Source organism: Hemiscyllium ocellatum, chromosome 5 (assembly GCF_020745735.1).
Source record: "Hemiscyllium ocellatum isolate sHemOce1 chromosome 5, sHemOce1.pat.X.cur, whole genome shotgun sequence".
NCBI lineage: Eukaryota > Metazoa > Chordata > Chondrichthyes > Orectolobiformes > Hemiscylliidae > Hemiscyllium > Hemiscyllium ocellatum.
The window spans coordinates 53,430,725-53,444,544 of record NC_083405.1 but is presented as its reverse complement, the minus strand read 5'-3'; the positions used below and the strand labels follow the sequence as shown (position 1 = coordinate 53,444,544).

At 37.9% G+C, this 13,820-nt stretch overlaps 1 protein-coding gene across 7 annotated transcripts in view; it reads right to left on the bottom strand.

Moving 5' to 3' along the window:
* The window catches only part of ica1 (islet cell autoantigen 1), a 129,380-nt gene that overhangs the window by 39,842 nt on the left and 75,718 nt on the right, over positions 1-13,820 (bottom strand). For 6 of the 7 annotated variants that reach the window (XM_060824747.1, XM_060824746.1, XM_060824751.1 and 3 more), the window contains 3 exons: positions 5,522-5,571; positions 4,208-4,288; positions 4,032-4,091 (listed from right to left, as the gene is read on the bottom strand). In XM_060824747.1, the coding sequence (XP_060680730.1) occupies positions 4,032-4,091; positions 4,208-4,288; positions 5,522-5,571 (191 nt within the window). The remainder of the gene's footprint in view (positions 1-4,031; positions 4,092-4,207; positions 4,289-5,521; positions 5,572-13,820) is intronic. The other variant, XM_060824752.1, reaches the window with a different exon arrangement.

The window sequence follows — 13,820 nt, the reverse complement described above, 5'->3', positions numbered from 1 at the left end:
CCACCTATCACATCTCCATCGCCCCTCCTCCAAGTCCCTCCTCACTACCTTTTATCTTAGCCTGCTGGACACACTTTCCTCATTGTGTGTCCCGATGCCCGAAACGTCGAATTTCCTGTTCCTTGGATGCTGCCTGACCTGCTGCGCTTTTCCAGCAACACATTTTCAGCTCTGATCTCCAGTATCTGCAGACCTCATTTTCTCCTTGCTCATCCAAGTCAATAATAGAAGTTGCAACTTCTCAAACCCGAGTGTGTGGCATGCCACTCATTATATCTTGCTAACCCAAAGAAGATCTATTTATGCCTACTTGATTTTCTGTTAGCTCACCAATTTTCTATCCACACTATTATGTTACTCCTTACTGCTTATGGGTTTATTTTGCATGGTGATCTCTGATACGGTCCTTTGTAAAATGGAAATCAAAGTGCCACACATCCACAGATTCCCTTTTATCCATATTGCTTGTTACTGCTTCAAAAAAAAACTCCAACAATTTAATCCAACATTATTCCCTCTTCACATCACCATGTTAACTTGACCTGACTGAACTGACATTTTCTGAACACTTTGCTAAGTTAATAAAAGATTCCAGTATCTTCTTTTTGACCAATGTTAAAATAACTGGACAGTATTTACCCTGCTCTCTCAAATCTCAAAAATGATCTGAATGAAAATAGCATACGGAGATATTGTTTTAATTGCATCAAAGCTGGAATGTCCTGTCTGCATCAGTTATCCATTTATTGTCAGGCTATGAAACTTCAATCAAAAATGTAATGCCCATATTAATCTTCTTTGTATGCTCTCAATGTACCTTTTTGTCATTTAAATGAATTTTAAAATAGCCAAAGCTAAAAAAAACCCATAGAAGAAAAAGTGGATTATTTGGATAGTAGCAAGTAACACTTCGACAGTTTTTAACTTCTTGATAATCATATAAACATACAAGGTTACCTGCCTTGAACTCAGAGGAGATTTTTGTCTTTAACAACGGAAGCAATGAGTTGACTGAGCAAGTCTCACTCCCGGTACACAACCCCATGACTTTTACTACCAATGATTTCAAGGTCATGAGTTATGTAAAACGGATTGCCAATTCACTATCACCCACTTTAGACAGTGACAAAAAATGTAAAATTATCACCTCAGGGTTTACTTTTTGCTTCCTAAAGATGTGATTGTCATAGTTCTTCATATTTGAAATATTAAATGTAAAAATATTAAATATGAAAAACGTTCATGTGTGAAATCAGAAGGGGGTTGGGAACTTTTCTTTTATTGTTAAGTGTGTTACATCCAAGCTTAATCTTTGCAATATGCTTCCAGCAACATTTTCTGAATAGATATCAAGAGTAATTTGTAATTTTTTTCTTTGAGCTGAATCAGGAGAAATTGCGTCTAAATGTAGTTCAATTAACTCAGTGCGCAATGAAATTGAAACTCATTAATTTGTATTATGTTTTGATTTCTACTATATTTTATCCCACCATTTTGTCCATTTATTCATAAAGATATCAGTGAACAAAAAGATTTCTTTATGCTCCATGCCAATTTACAGGGCCTTGACAAGACTGTAGATACAAGCAAATTGTTCAAATGGTTCAATTGTATTGTTTGGCTCCAATTTATGGATTTGCTTAAATTAGTCTTGTGAACTGTGGAAGACCTATCTAATTCTACTGTGGCCTCTTGCTGAAAGCAATGATATCAGAGAAACTGACCTTTAAAAAATCTCAAGGACTGCACCTTTCTAACAAAATTGGAACAACATTGCTGGGTAAGCAATCACTCACATTGAAGCAAACCAGGATGTAAAATGCACAAATTATTTTGTTGGCATTGTATATATTGTAAAAAGAGTGAAGTAAAGGTACACTTTAGAAGCTAAAGGCTCAAATTTGATTAATATTAAAAACTATTTTATCATGGAATAAACTGACAAAGTTGGTTTTCCAGAGGGCAAAGTTGTTGCTAACAGCTCAAAGTTAAAAACCAAGTTATTCCTCATTAACAAGATGTCAACTTTTTTTAGGCCAACATTTGGTAGGCCAACCTGTCCATGCTGGCCAGATATCCTAAATTAATCCAATCCCATTTGCCAGCATTTGGTCCTTTCACTCTGAACTTCTGCTATTCATATACCCATCCAAATGCCTTTTAAATGTTGCAACTGTAACAGTCTCCGTCTGTTTCTCTGATAGCTTGTTCTATACAAACACCACCCTCTGCACGAAAATGTTGCCCCTCAGGGCACCTGACCCTATAATTATTTCTTGCTAACAACTTAATTTCATTTTTTACTAACAAGGTCACATCTGCCCATTGTTTCAAGAGGACACATTTCCTTCGATATTTGGTTTCCAGACCTGATTGCCTTGTAACCTCTATAATGCCCATAACACTGAATTTGGCAAATTCAATCTGTGCTACAAGTTCATTTACCTTGTACTTAAAGTGTGCAGTATACACAAGTTACCCATTGAAGGACCTTAATTGTCAGCAAGGCAGGTAGGCCTTTCCACGGGATGGAGGCAGGAATGTGTTGGAGTCACCACTGCCATTCTCCTGCCTGATTAAATACCTACAGTCACTAACTCACTATAGGAAAGAGAATTGAAAACTGCCTTTGCTCTCCTTATCTAACAAAAGATACAATGCCTTAAAAGAAGGTTTACTACATTTATTCCCAGAGTTGAGGGGATCATCCTACGAGAAATGACTTTAGAAGAATAGAATAGAACAGCAATTTATTGTTACATGTGTTTTTACAAAACAAAGTGAAAAGTTTTATAAGTTGCCACACCATGGTGCCTGTATTAACCACCTAAGTTATAGATAAGAAAAAAAAAGTGAAAGTTAAAGAAAAGTTCATCTCAGATAAACCTTGGTTTGGGATAAGTCGATTAAAATGACGAATGCTGGAATACCTGGAAACCACTACCAAACACAACTTCCACCCCAAACTGAGACCGGCCCTTTTGGACAAGATAACAACCATGCCAAGTTGAGACTGCCATGCCAGGGCGAGACCACCACACTACAAATGAGAGGTGTTCCAATTGGAACACATGAAATCGAGGGGCTTATCAAAGTGAACAATGGGAGGTGGTTTTTCAATGGTTTGGGAACTTATAACACGGAGTACTACTACCAGAGATAGAGAGTGGTCATTTAAAATGGAGAGGTGTACACATTTCTTCGCTTAAAGGATAATGAACCTTTGCAATCTTCCAGCATATAGGGTTGCAAATGCTTAACAGTTAAGTTTATTAAATTGATGATAAGCAATTCTTTTGGACCTTTATGGAATCAAGGAATTTTAGGGAAATGCAAGACGTAACTGAAGTAGAAAATCAGCCAAGTTTTTACTGAATGTAGGTAAAAACTATTTTCAGCCTCAAAATCTTAATTTTTTATGCTTTAATGTTCACAGCATAATTATGGCAAAAGGTGGTCACTTCACCAGCAATGCAAAATTTGGGCCATTATCCTTTGTCATTTGGCAGCACATCCCTTACAGCACACCAACAATAAAAGGAAATGATTTAAACATTATAGTTAGTAATGGACCAAATATTCATGATTGGAAAAAACAAACTCCTGATTTAACTTTTCTTGTCATGCAGAGGAAACTGCCTTGTTATTTTTGCTAAACTGTCACTTCCACCACTTCTTTTCTTCTAATTTCTCAAAGCTAAATTCAAACATTGGCACAAACTAATATTAAATCAATATTTTTGCATAAATCACAGCAAAATGCAATCAAAATGAGTAAATTAAAGTATTTTGAGATTAAACCATAGAAAGCACCAGGAAAAAAAAATTTCAATGATAATAAACAGATGGCCAGTATATTACAGTACTGTGAATTATGGACTGACTCAAATTGAGAACTACATATACAGCATTCCATAATTATATTGATTAAGGACATTTGCAATCAATCACATTTTTTGATTTGATCAATGATCAGCTAATTTTCAACTAAATTGATTTGGCCAAATACTTTCTGGTTTCTTTACACTTACCACTCACAGGGAGAGATCCTTTTTCTTCCTTTTTCAAATCTAACAAATCATCTATAGACTCTATTGAGGGAAAATTTTTAAAATGTGTTAGCTCTTTTTTTTTCCTCAAAGATCCCCTGGAAAGAAAAAAAAAGGCCTTATAGGCATTATGATAAATGCACGAATGTTAAGATTACCTGATTTATGTTGATTGCTTGAAGACATTGGCTCCAAAGATGAAAAGGCTTCGTTTTCCATTACAAGGGAAAGAGGAGTTTCTAGAAATATCCAAGTGCAAAATCAGACTTCTGACAAATATTTCAAATGAGAGAAAATTATATGAATTCCTACCTGCTGAAGACAGGGCTGAACAAAAAGGTTTAGGAGATAACAGACAAATTAACCCATAGTGCTCTTGGCAAGGAAAAATACATGTGTCGTTTTGAAAATGTGATCATGGCTCCCAGGTTAACATGAATAATGCTGGTGAGTCAAGAAATGTTGCAGTTCTGTGAATTAAAGCACAACAAGGTGCTAATTTAGGCAATGGCCTTAACTACTCAGGTTATTAGCCAAGCCAAAGTGCTCAAGCATTGGCAAAATGAAAGTTACCTCAAAACGGATTGCATATACTTTTATCTCTGATGCAGAAACAATGTTAAGCCACAAAACCTGGGCATAATTGTTTCTGAAATTAGAATAACCTTTATTCAGGATGTGAAATGACTGGCCATGCCAGCTGCTGTTGGCCATTTCTAACTTGCCTTGAGATGGTAATGGTGAACTGTTTTCTTGAACTGTTGCAGTTTAGTGGTGTAGGTACATACATAATGATATTGGAGAGGTAGTTCTAGGATTTTGGCCCAGTGTTGGTGAAGAAATAACAATATACTTCCAAGTCTGGAGAGTCTGTGGCTTGGAGGGGAATTTGCAGGTGGTAGGTGATTTCCCTGAATTTGCTGTAAGTGGTTTCTGAAAATCCTCAAACTCACATCCAAGTCCTTTATCACACTTCATATACCTTTTAATAATTTTAAGCAACTCTGGAAACTAGTGAACGTATCTGCAGTGATAGCAATGTGGTTGATTCTTAACTGTCCTCTGAAATAGCCCAGCAAATCATTCATTCAGTTTAAAAACAATTGTTGACTGAGCCAGCAATGCCCACAGCCTATGAAGTGATAAAAAGACAGGAGAAATCAAATAGCAGCTAACATGAAATTGTTTTATGTTCTCTTTAAATAAGTGCTTGTAGTGCAGTTCGAATGTTCAACTGTGCAAGATTAAGAAAGGATGTTAGCCAGAAAGCCGATGCCAAAAATGGCAAATCAACATTACAATGTTGATTAGTATTCCAATCTGTTAATTCAGCATACTTCCGGCCGTGCTCATGCTGACATCATCGTCAAAGGTAGTGACCATGTCGCTTATAGCAAAATTGTGCCATAGCCACCATTCTGGAGCCCAAACGTTTCCCTTCGGGCAGACTGTTTAAGATTATTTAACAATACCTGAAGTGCTGCATTCTTGATCCTCCTTTTCTTCTTCTAATGAGATAAGTCTATAAAATCAAAAAAAGTAAAACGATCTCAAGCTTAAGTTAATACAAATACTAAGTATTATGACTATCTGGTTACCAAAGACTTAGGTAGAACAGACTCAAACCTTACATTCTTTACGAAACACATAGTAATTGCTGAAAAAGGGCACACTTTCAGCTCGATATTCGGCTTGCACTTATCAGGACAATTCACAAGAGATATAAAGTGAAGGGAAACACATTTATGTTACTTAAGGGAGAGTGCTGATTTGGTTATCATATAGACTCATGGACAAGGCGCCAGCTAATGATGTAGAAAGGTAACTACTAAGCTTTATTTAAATTTTAAATCGGGCAGTTGGCTTTAATCAGTCAAGGCATTGCTCTGGCAAATGAACATGGAACAGCTTTTAACTTTTGTTATCTTGAAATACGTGTCACGTGTGGATATGTTCTTTTAGTATAATCCTTTGCACACTGATGGCTATGCAGTAAATGCTGTCTAATTTCAGAATCGCATCTCATGTAGAACAATATGTTGTGGGTTTTGCAAGAGCAATCTAGTTGGATACAGCAAACAGCTAAAAATGTTCTCTCATCTGCCAGTCTTCATCGTGTATAGTCCACATTCCCGAGTATCACACTGGAACTGAAATTCATAGACTACATTATGTGGGATAGGTAGAATGGCCTCTCTGGCTTCACAGCAGCATTCTGTTATTGATGAACACCGCAGATGTTGCTATTGACGAGATACAACATAAAAAAGCTGGTTTCACCTGTTGCTTAAACTTTTAGATTACTTTCTCTATTCTGAGACAGACAGGGAATTTTTAGAATCCATTCATGTTTTTGAGTCATATACAGCAAAAAAAAAATCATTTGATCAAGGTAGCTATTGTCCTGGAGAATGGCTTTGATTTGGCTTATTTTATCATCAACCTTGCACAGTGAGCAAATAGCTCACAATCTGCTTGATTTTGGCAATAAGGCCATCTAATATTGTGTGCTATCTATAGGAATCCTGACATTTTGATTGACCAGCAAGAGTAAGTTTCCAGAAGACAGCAGCAGATAGCCCAATTACCATTTTAGCAGTCTCTTGGTCAACGGTTTTCTAATAAATTCCAAGGAAACCAGACTGCTACATGAAATAATATATGAAACCATTATTCAAGACCTTTGTGTGATCATTACCAGTGATACCAAAAACTTTGGAGTTAAAGGGTCACCCTTGCAGATGCGTGGCAACGAATGAAGCATTTAAACTTAGAAATTAAATATATCAAATCAAACTGATAGAGGGTTCAGACCATGACTTTCAAATACTGTTGTTTTGCACTTAGAACATTCACAAGATAACCTATAAATTACAGAAGTCTTGCATTCCCATTAATAGGTCTCATGCTTGAACTTCTTTGATAACATATAGTTATAACTATAAATAAAACAATGTCAACACATTTCCTCCCCAAAAAAATCTAGGAACTTAAAACAAAATCAGATATTTAAATGTTCATAATAATGGTATTTACACTATGTCATTACGTGGCACTATAAAAGTTGACTTTAGACGCTGCAAAAAAAAATGTTTCAAAACAAGTAAAAAGGGGGTTCTAATTACATGTCCATTGGGAAATCCGATTCTGGATTTGGTGGTGTATAGTGAATGAGGAGACTTGATTAGGGAGCAAAAATGTGAAACGCTGATGTTGGTGTGCCTTTTTAGCAATCACAATCAATTGTGACTTGTTATTAAGGGTCAGTTAGGATTGCCTTGTTAGTAAGAAATTAAATTGAAATCTATAGCCAGAAGAAATATAGAGTTGGACAGTATAGAATCTGTGTGGGTAGAGTTGAGGAGCAGCAAAGGGAAAAAGACCCTGATGGTAATTATTCAGGACTCTTAGCAGTAGATAGGATGTGGACGGAAAATAAATCAGGAGAGAGAAACGGCAAGTGAGAAGACTCTATTATAATAATCACTGGAGATGTCAACTTGCAGGTGGACCAGGAAAATCAGGTTGGTAGTGGATCCCAAGAAAAGCAATTCATGGATTGTCTACAAGATGGTTCTTTGAGCTTGTGGTAGAGGCCATAAAGGAACAGGCAATTCTGGATTTGGTGACGTGTAGGGAGGCAGGCTTGACATTGGAGCTTAAGGTGAAGGAACTCTATGGGGCAATGATTACAATATGACACAATTCAACCTGCAGCTTGAGAGGGAGAAGCTTGAATCAAATATAATTATTACAATTGAGTAAAGATAATTACAAGGAAATGAAGGAGGTGCTTCTAAAGTTGTTTGGATGGTGGAGCAGCAATGGCAGGAGGAGTTTCTCGGAGTAATTCAGAAGGTACAGCAGAAATTCATCCCAAGGAAGAAGAATCAAATGATGGGGAGGACAAGGCAACCACGGCTGACAAGGAAAGTCAGGGACAGAATAAAGAAGATTAGTAGGAAGCCAGAGGATTGGGAAGTCTTTAAAAAAAAACTGAGGACAACTAAATGAACAATAAGGGGAGAGAAGAAATATGAGGGTAATCTGGCTAGTAATATATAAAAATAAGATTGCAAGTTTTTTTTTTAGGTATATGAAAAGTAAGAAAGGGATGAAAGGGAATGTTGGACCACTGGAAAATAAGATGGGAGAAGTAGTAATGGAGAACAAACAAATGGTGGGGGAGCAGAATTGAAATTTTGCGTCAGTCTTCATGATGGAAGACAGCAGCTTATCAGAACTTCAACAGAATTGGGGACAGAGGTGAGTTCCATGGCAATTACAAAGCAGAAGGTTCTGGGGAAGCTGAAAAGGAGCTTTGGTGAATTTCTGCAGACCATCATGTAGGTGGTATAAGCTATTGCTGAGTATCAGGGTTGCACAGACTAATATTTTTGTGAGGAGGTTTGCTGTTTAAAGTTGGCAGGTATTTAAAGTAATTTGGAAAGCAGTTGGGATAGGGAGCAGAGATACAGTACGGATTGATGCACAGGTAAGTAGAGAAAGTAGGGTGCATTTAATCAAGTTAAGACACAGTTAATCCCATCAATTACAGAAAATAGAAGCTACAATTTAAACATTTTCCAAAGAAATCTTCCTCTACTGATGCTGTCATGCACTGTGTTATGGAGTGGCAAAGAATATGGGAAGTTACAGAACCTAGATATAGTCTTTTTTCCTAGCATGATTGATACACTTAATGGTAAGGTCCTAGGGAGTGATACTGAACAAAGAGACCTTGGAGTGCAGGTTCATAGCTCCTTGAAAGTGGAGTTGCAGATAGATAGGATAGTGAAGAAGGCGTTTAGTATTCTTTCGTTTATTGGTCAGAGTATGGAGTACAGGAGTTGGGAGGTCAAGTTGAGGCTGTACAGGACATTGGTTAGGCCACTGTTGGAATATTGCGTCCAATTTTGGTCTCCTTCCTATTGGAAAGATGCTGTGAAACTTGAAAGGGTTCAGAAAAGATTTACAAGGATGTTGCCAGGGTTGGAGAATTTGAGCTATAGGAAGAGGCTGAATAGGCTGGGGCTGATTTCTCCGGAGGGTCAGAGGCTGAGGGGTGACCTTATAGAGGTTTACAAAATTATGAGGGGCATGGATAGGGTAAATAGGCAAAGTCTTTTCACTGGGTTGGGTAGTCCAGAACTAGAAGGCATAGGTTTAGGGTGAGGGTGAAAGATATAGAAGAGACCTAAGGGGCAACTTTTTCATACGAGGGTGGTACGTGTATGGAATGAGCTGCCAGAGAATGTGGTGGAGGCTGGTACAATTACAATATTTAAGAGGCATTTGAATGGGTATATGAATAGGAAGGGTTTGGAGGGATATGGGCCGGGTGCTGGCAGGTGGGACTGGATTGGGTTGGGATACCTGGTCGGCATGGACGGGTTGGACTGAAGGGTCTGTTTCCATGCTGTACACCTCTATGACTCTATGACTAAATACTTCATAAAACATTCTTGTAAAAACAAAACATATTATTCCTACTTCATAAATAATGCAATCTGAATTTTTCACTGGAAATAAATTATTCAAATAATTTGCAAGCTTGCATCTGCGCTGGGGGAGTTTATTCAAACTAAATTTTAATTGTAGCAGGGAACTGTGCCTTGACCCAAGCTAGTGTAACTATCTCATTACAACAGCAATAAACAGATCACTTCTCCAACAGACAGTATTCAAAACAACTATAACTTTAAGTTCTAAATATTATTCTATTTAAGTTGCGACACTAAACCATTTTGCAATTATTTTCATACTAAATAAACTGAAGAAACTAAATTATAGCAATGTAAACCAATTGACTAAAACAGGAATGTGATCCTACACGTCATAACATATGACAACCAAGTAGACATTCTAATACCTGATTGTCCAACATTTGTTTCATCAGTATGGATTTAGGAAGAAAGCTCTGTTGGTGTTTTAAAACAAAATGTTCGCATCTCTCTACCTATCTGCACATGATATTCTACTCATCCAATGTCTGTTGAAATAGCTGCTGTTCTGGTTCCAACATATAATGACAAGCTGTCTCAATACTGCTGAGCAGAGTGAAACATCAAAAACCATGGGACTCACACCAGAGATTACAGCATGAAGTGGTTTGTGCTGTGGTATGGCAGTCTGTTTTTGATTTCTGTTAAAATGCAATGATTCAGTGCAAAAAAACACCAATGTCCATTCTGCCAAATGTTAGATGCAACACGCTTCCATTCAACAAATCTTGCTTAATGGGCTCAACTTTTTGTCTTCCAAAAGTAGGCAAGCACTTGATAAATTTGTGAACCAAATGCATATACTCTTAACATGATGGGAATATTCTCATCTAAAATGTTTATTGATCAAGTGGTATGGAAGGCATATACTCTGCTGGATTATGTCAATGATCCTGGCCCAATAAAACAGGACGACTGAGCTACTCCAAATCATGTTTGTGCAGACGGATCTCTACTTGGGAGGGCCTGCTATTTCTTAAGACCCCATAAAGGGGAACCAGTTTTCAATGGTGCTCTATTGCACTGTAGCAGGGATGCTACTATGATCCGGTCACCCTGATTTTCAGACACTGCAGTGGAGGTGCTAATTAAAGAAGTTGGGGGAAGAAGTTTCCTTCAGAAAGCAGGTATGTTCTGCAAGAAATAAACCAACATGCATGCGGACAGGCGAGTGAGTATATCAGTTCCAGTATACTCCATGGTCTTTTGAAATGCAACCACCTAGGCCTGCATCACCATCTCACCTGCAAGAATTTCTAACCCTTCCCTTCTCAATTGCACAAGTCTCTCTTCTAAATTACAATGGGGGGGGGGGGCACTACAATCCATCTACTTATGCTTACATTCAATACTTGTGATTGAGGTGGTTTTGAAAACACAATCAACTTTCCTTTTAATGTTTAGTTTTGTCATTTTGTTAAGTCCTTTGATTTTTAAGATTTTTCAGATTCTTTTATTCAATGGTTTGCCCCTCTTGTACACACTTGCTGCCTCTTTTATTCAGTGTGTGACTATGTCATAGATCTTCATAATTCTTTCACATGCAATATATTAACCTATCCTTATTTTTACAAGTCAAGCTTGTACATGAAGATAGAAACCTGGAAAAAAAAATGGGTGATGTAGTCATCTTCCAAACTCTCAATCTGAAGAAAGAACACGCAATTGACACCACTGGTGGTTTCCATAGCTATGAAGTTTACAAAACTAGAAACCACAGTAGCAGTTTGGTATTTTTTCTTTCTTAACACTCATCGTTAATTCATAAGCTCAATACAAATATACAAACACATCCACACCAGCCTGTCATGACATCTTAACTTCTATCTAACTAACCAGCAAAAAAAAAATTAAATCCATCAAATTCTCTCATCAAAATACTGTTTATTCCCATGTGAATTCTTAAAATTTTCCTCTATCAAAATGGGCGGCACGGTGGCACAGTGGTTAGCACTGCTGCCTCACAGCGCTAGCGACCTAGGTTCAATTCCCGACTCAGGCGACTGACTGTGTGGAGTTTGCACGTTCTCCCCGTGTCTGCGTGGGTTTCCTCCGGGTGCTCCGGTTTCCTCCCACATTCCAAAGATGTGCGATTCAGGTGAATAGGGGTATGGGTGGGTTGTGTTTCGGCGGGTCGGTGTGGACTTGTTGGGCCGAAGGGCCTGTTTCCACACTAAGCAATCTAATCAAAATGTAGTTCAATTCCTTTAACCTCACCTGACATTTTATTGAATGTCATCACTATATACCCAAATTTCATGTCCCTTTTAACTCCTTTTTTAGATATGGAAACTGCCAGAGTTAGCTAATTCAAAGACCCCTATTAAATACTCCATCTCTCACTTTCTGAAGTGACGACAAGGCACCAGTCTTTGTTTTGTCATAATTCCAGCTGATGGCAATTCTGAACAAGTCAGATTTCTACAAAATTGCAAAATACAATTATCGTATCAGATTTCAAAATGAGGTTTTTTTTGCAATTCTGTTGCCTTCATCACTGAACAATTTTTACAAAACTTTGTCAATAGAGCATATGTTTATGAGACAAAAGGAAAAAAAAAGCTATATATGACAGTTTGCAAAATCACAATGAGAAGCAAAAAGAGTCAACACTTTTCTCCCCCCAGCAATATGCTTTGGGCACAATAATGCCCAGTGAAGTATCATTTCAATCATTGCTTTATTATTCAACTGACAAAATCACAATCATTTCCTTTGACTGACTTTCTACACATTGCCCAGATGTGATTTGTGTTGAGAGACACACAAAACATGAGCTAACTCTCTGAATTTTCTCACTGAATTCTAAAGACAGCTTAAGATTTCTTTCCAACTTTTAGCCTGAAGACACTTACAACTAAAAACAGCCTTTCTGCTGGGATGCATCTTAACTACTGATGCATCCATTTTAAAATTTCAACTCTGTAAGCACCTTAGTGACTATCACTACAGGTATCTTTCTAGTCATTCAGCTTAAGTCACATGTTTTCTTGAATATAGGAATTTCCTGTTCAAAAATTACTTACTGACCTTTAATAGAAATGAAATCAAAAATAAATTTTAACTAACCATAAAAATTCAAATATTCACATACAACAATGACACATTATAAAACGATTATCACAGGTGTCACCTCACAATTCAGTTGTACCCTTTGTCAAATACCCTTTGAGATAAAAGTTAAAGATCACACACTCCAATGTCACTTCCTGGGCTTTCTCAGTCTATCATATAATCCCATTTAAACCAAGTCCATTTTTTCAAATACTATCTACTTGTATATTATTAATATCCTTACTCATTTAAAATGCCAGAATCAGTTTACTCTTACATCTAAGCCTCTTGAATGAATCCAAAGTTAAGATGGGGAGATAATTTTAACCTGCCCTCACACCCACTCCTCTCTTACCTCTGTCCAAGACACCAAAAAATCATTCCAAGTCTGGCAGAGATTCACCTGCATTTTCTTTAACCAGATTTATTGCGTCCGTTGTTCCAGATGTGGTCTCCTCTACTTCAGAGAGACTGAACATAAATGCAGGGACTGGTTAAGGAACATCTACGGTCTGTGCATTCCAATTAACCCCACCTTCTGGTTGCCAGCCATTTAAACTCCACCTCCCACTCCCCCAATGATGTGCCCATCCTGGGCCCCTTCCACCATCAAAATAAGACCAATAATAACTATCTTCCACCTAGGGAGCTTACAACTATATGGCCTCAACATAGCATTCACATCTCCCCACCACCCACCCCCTCACCTCATCCCAGGTCTAGCCCTCCCACTCTACCCTCTTGACCTGATCTATCCTGCCCACTTCCTTCCTACCTTCCTCCAGCCTAACCTCGCTCCCTCTTAATTTCTCAGGCTCCTTCCCCTCCCCGGTCCAGATGAGAAGTTCCTTCCGGCAACGTGGACTCCCCTTCTCTATTGATGCTGCTTGACCAGCTATGCTTTTTTCATTCTTTTATCCACTCTGCAGTCCTCACTATCTCCGTAGCCTTATAGGTATACAAGCAAATCATATCAACCAGCATATCACATTAGCTGTTGACAACACCGAAGATGCAGGTTATTGTACACCCAACTAGCCAGCACCAGCATAAAGGCAACACAATATGGAACATTATATGTGATTCTGCAATTGAACAACATGCTGTACCATCCTGAGTGTGCAAACAATTATGCTAACAACCAATTTAGGGTGGGGCTCCCAGTGTACTGCAAGCTACATATATTAACACACTGGGCCCTTGTTTAGCAGAC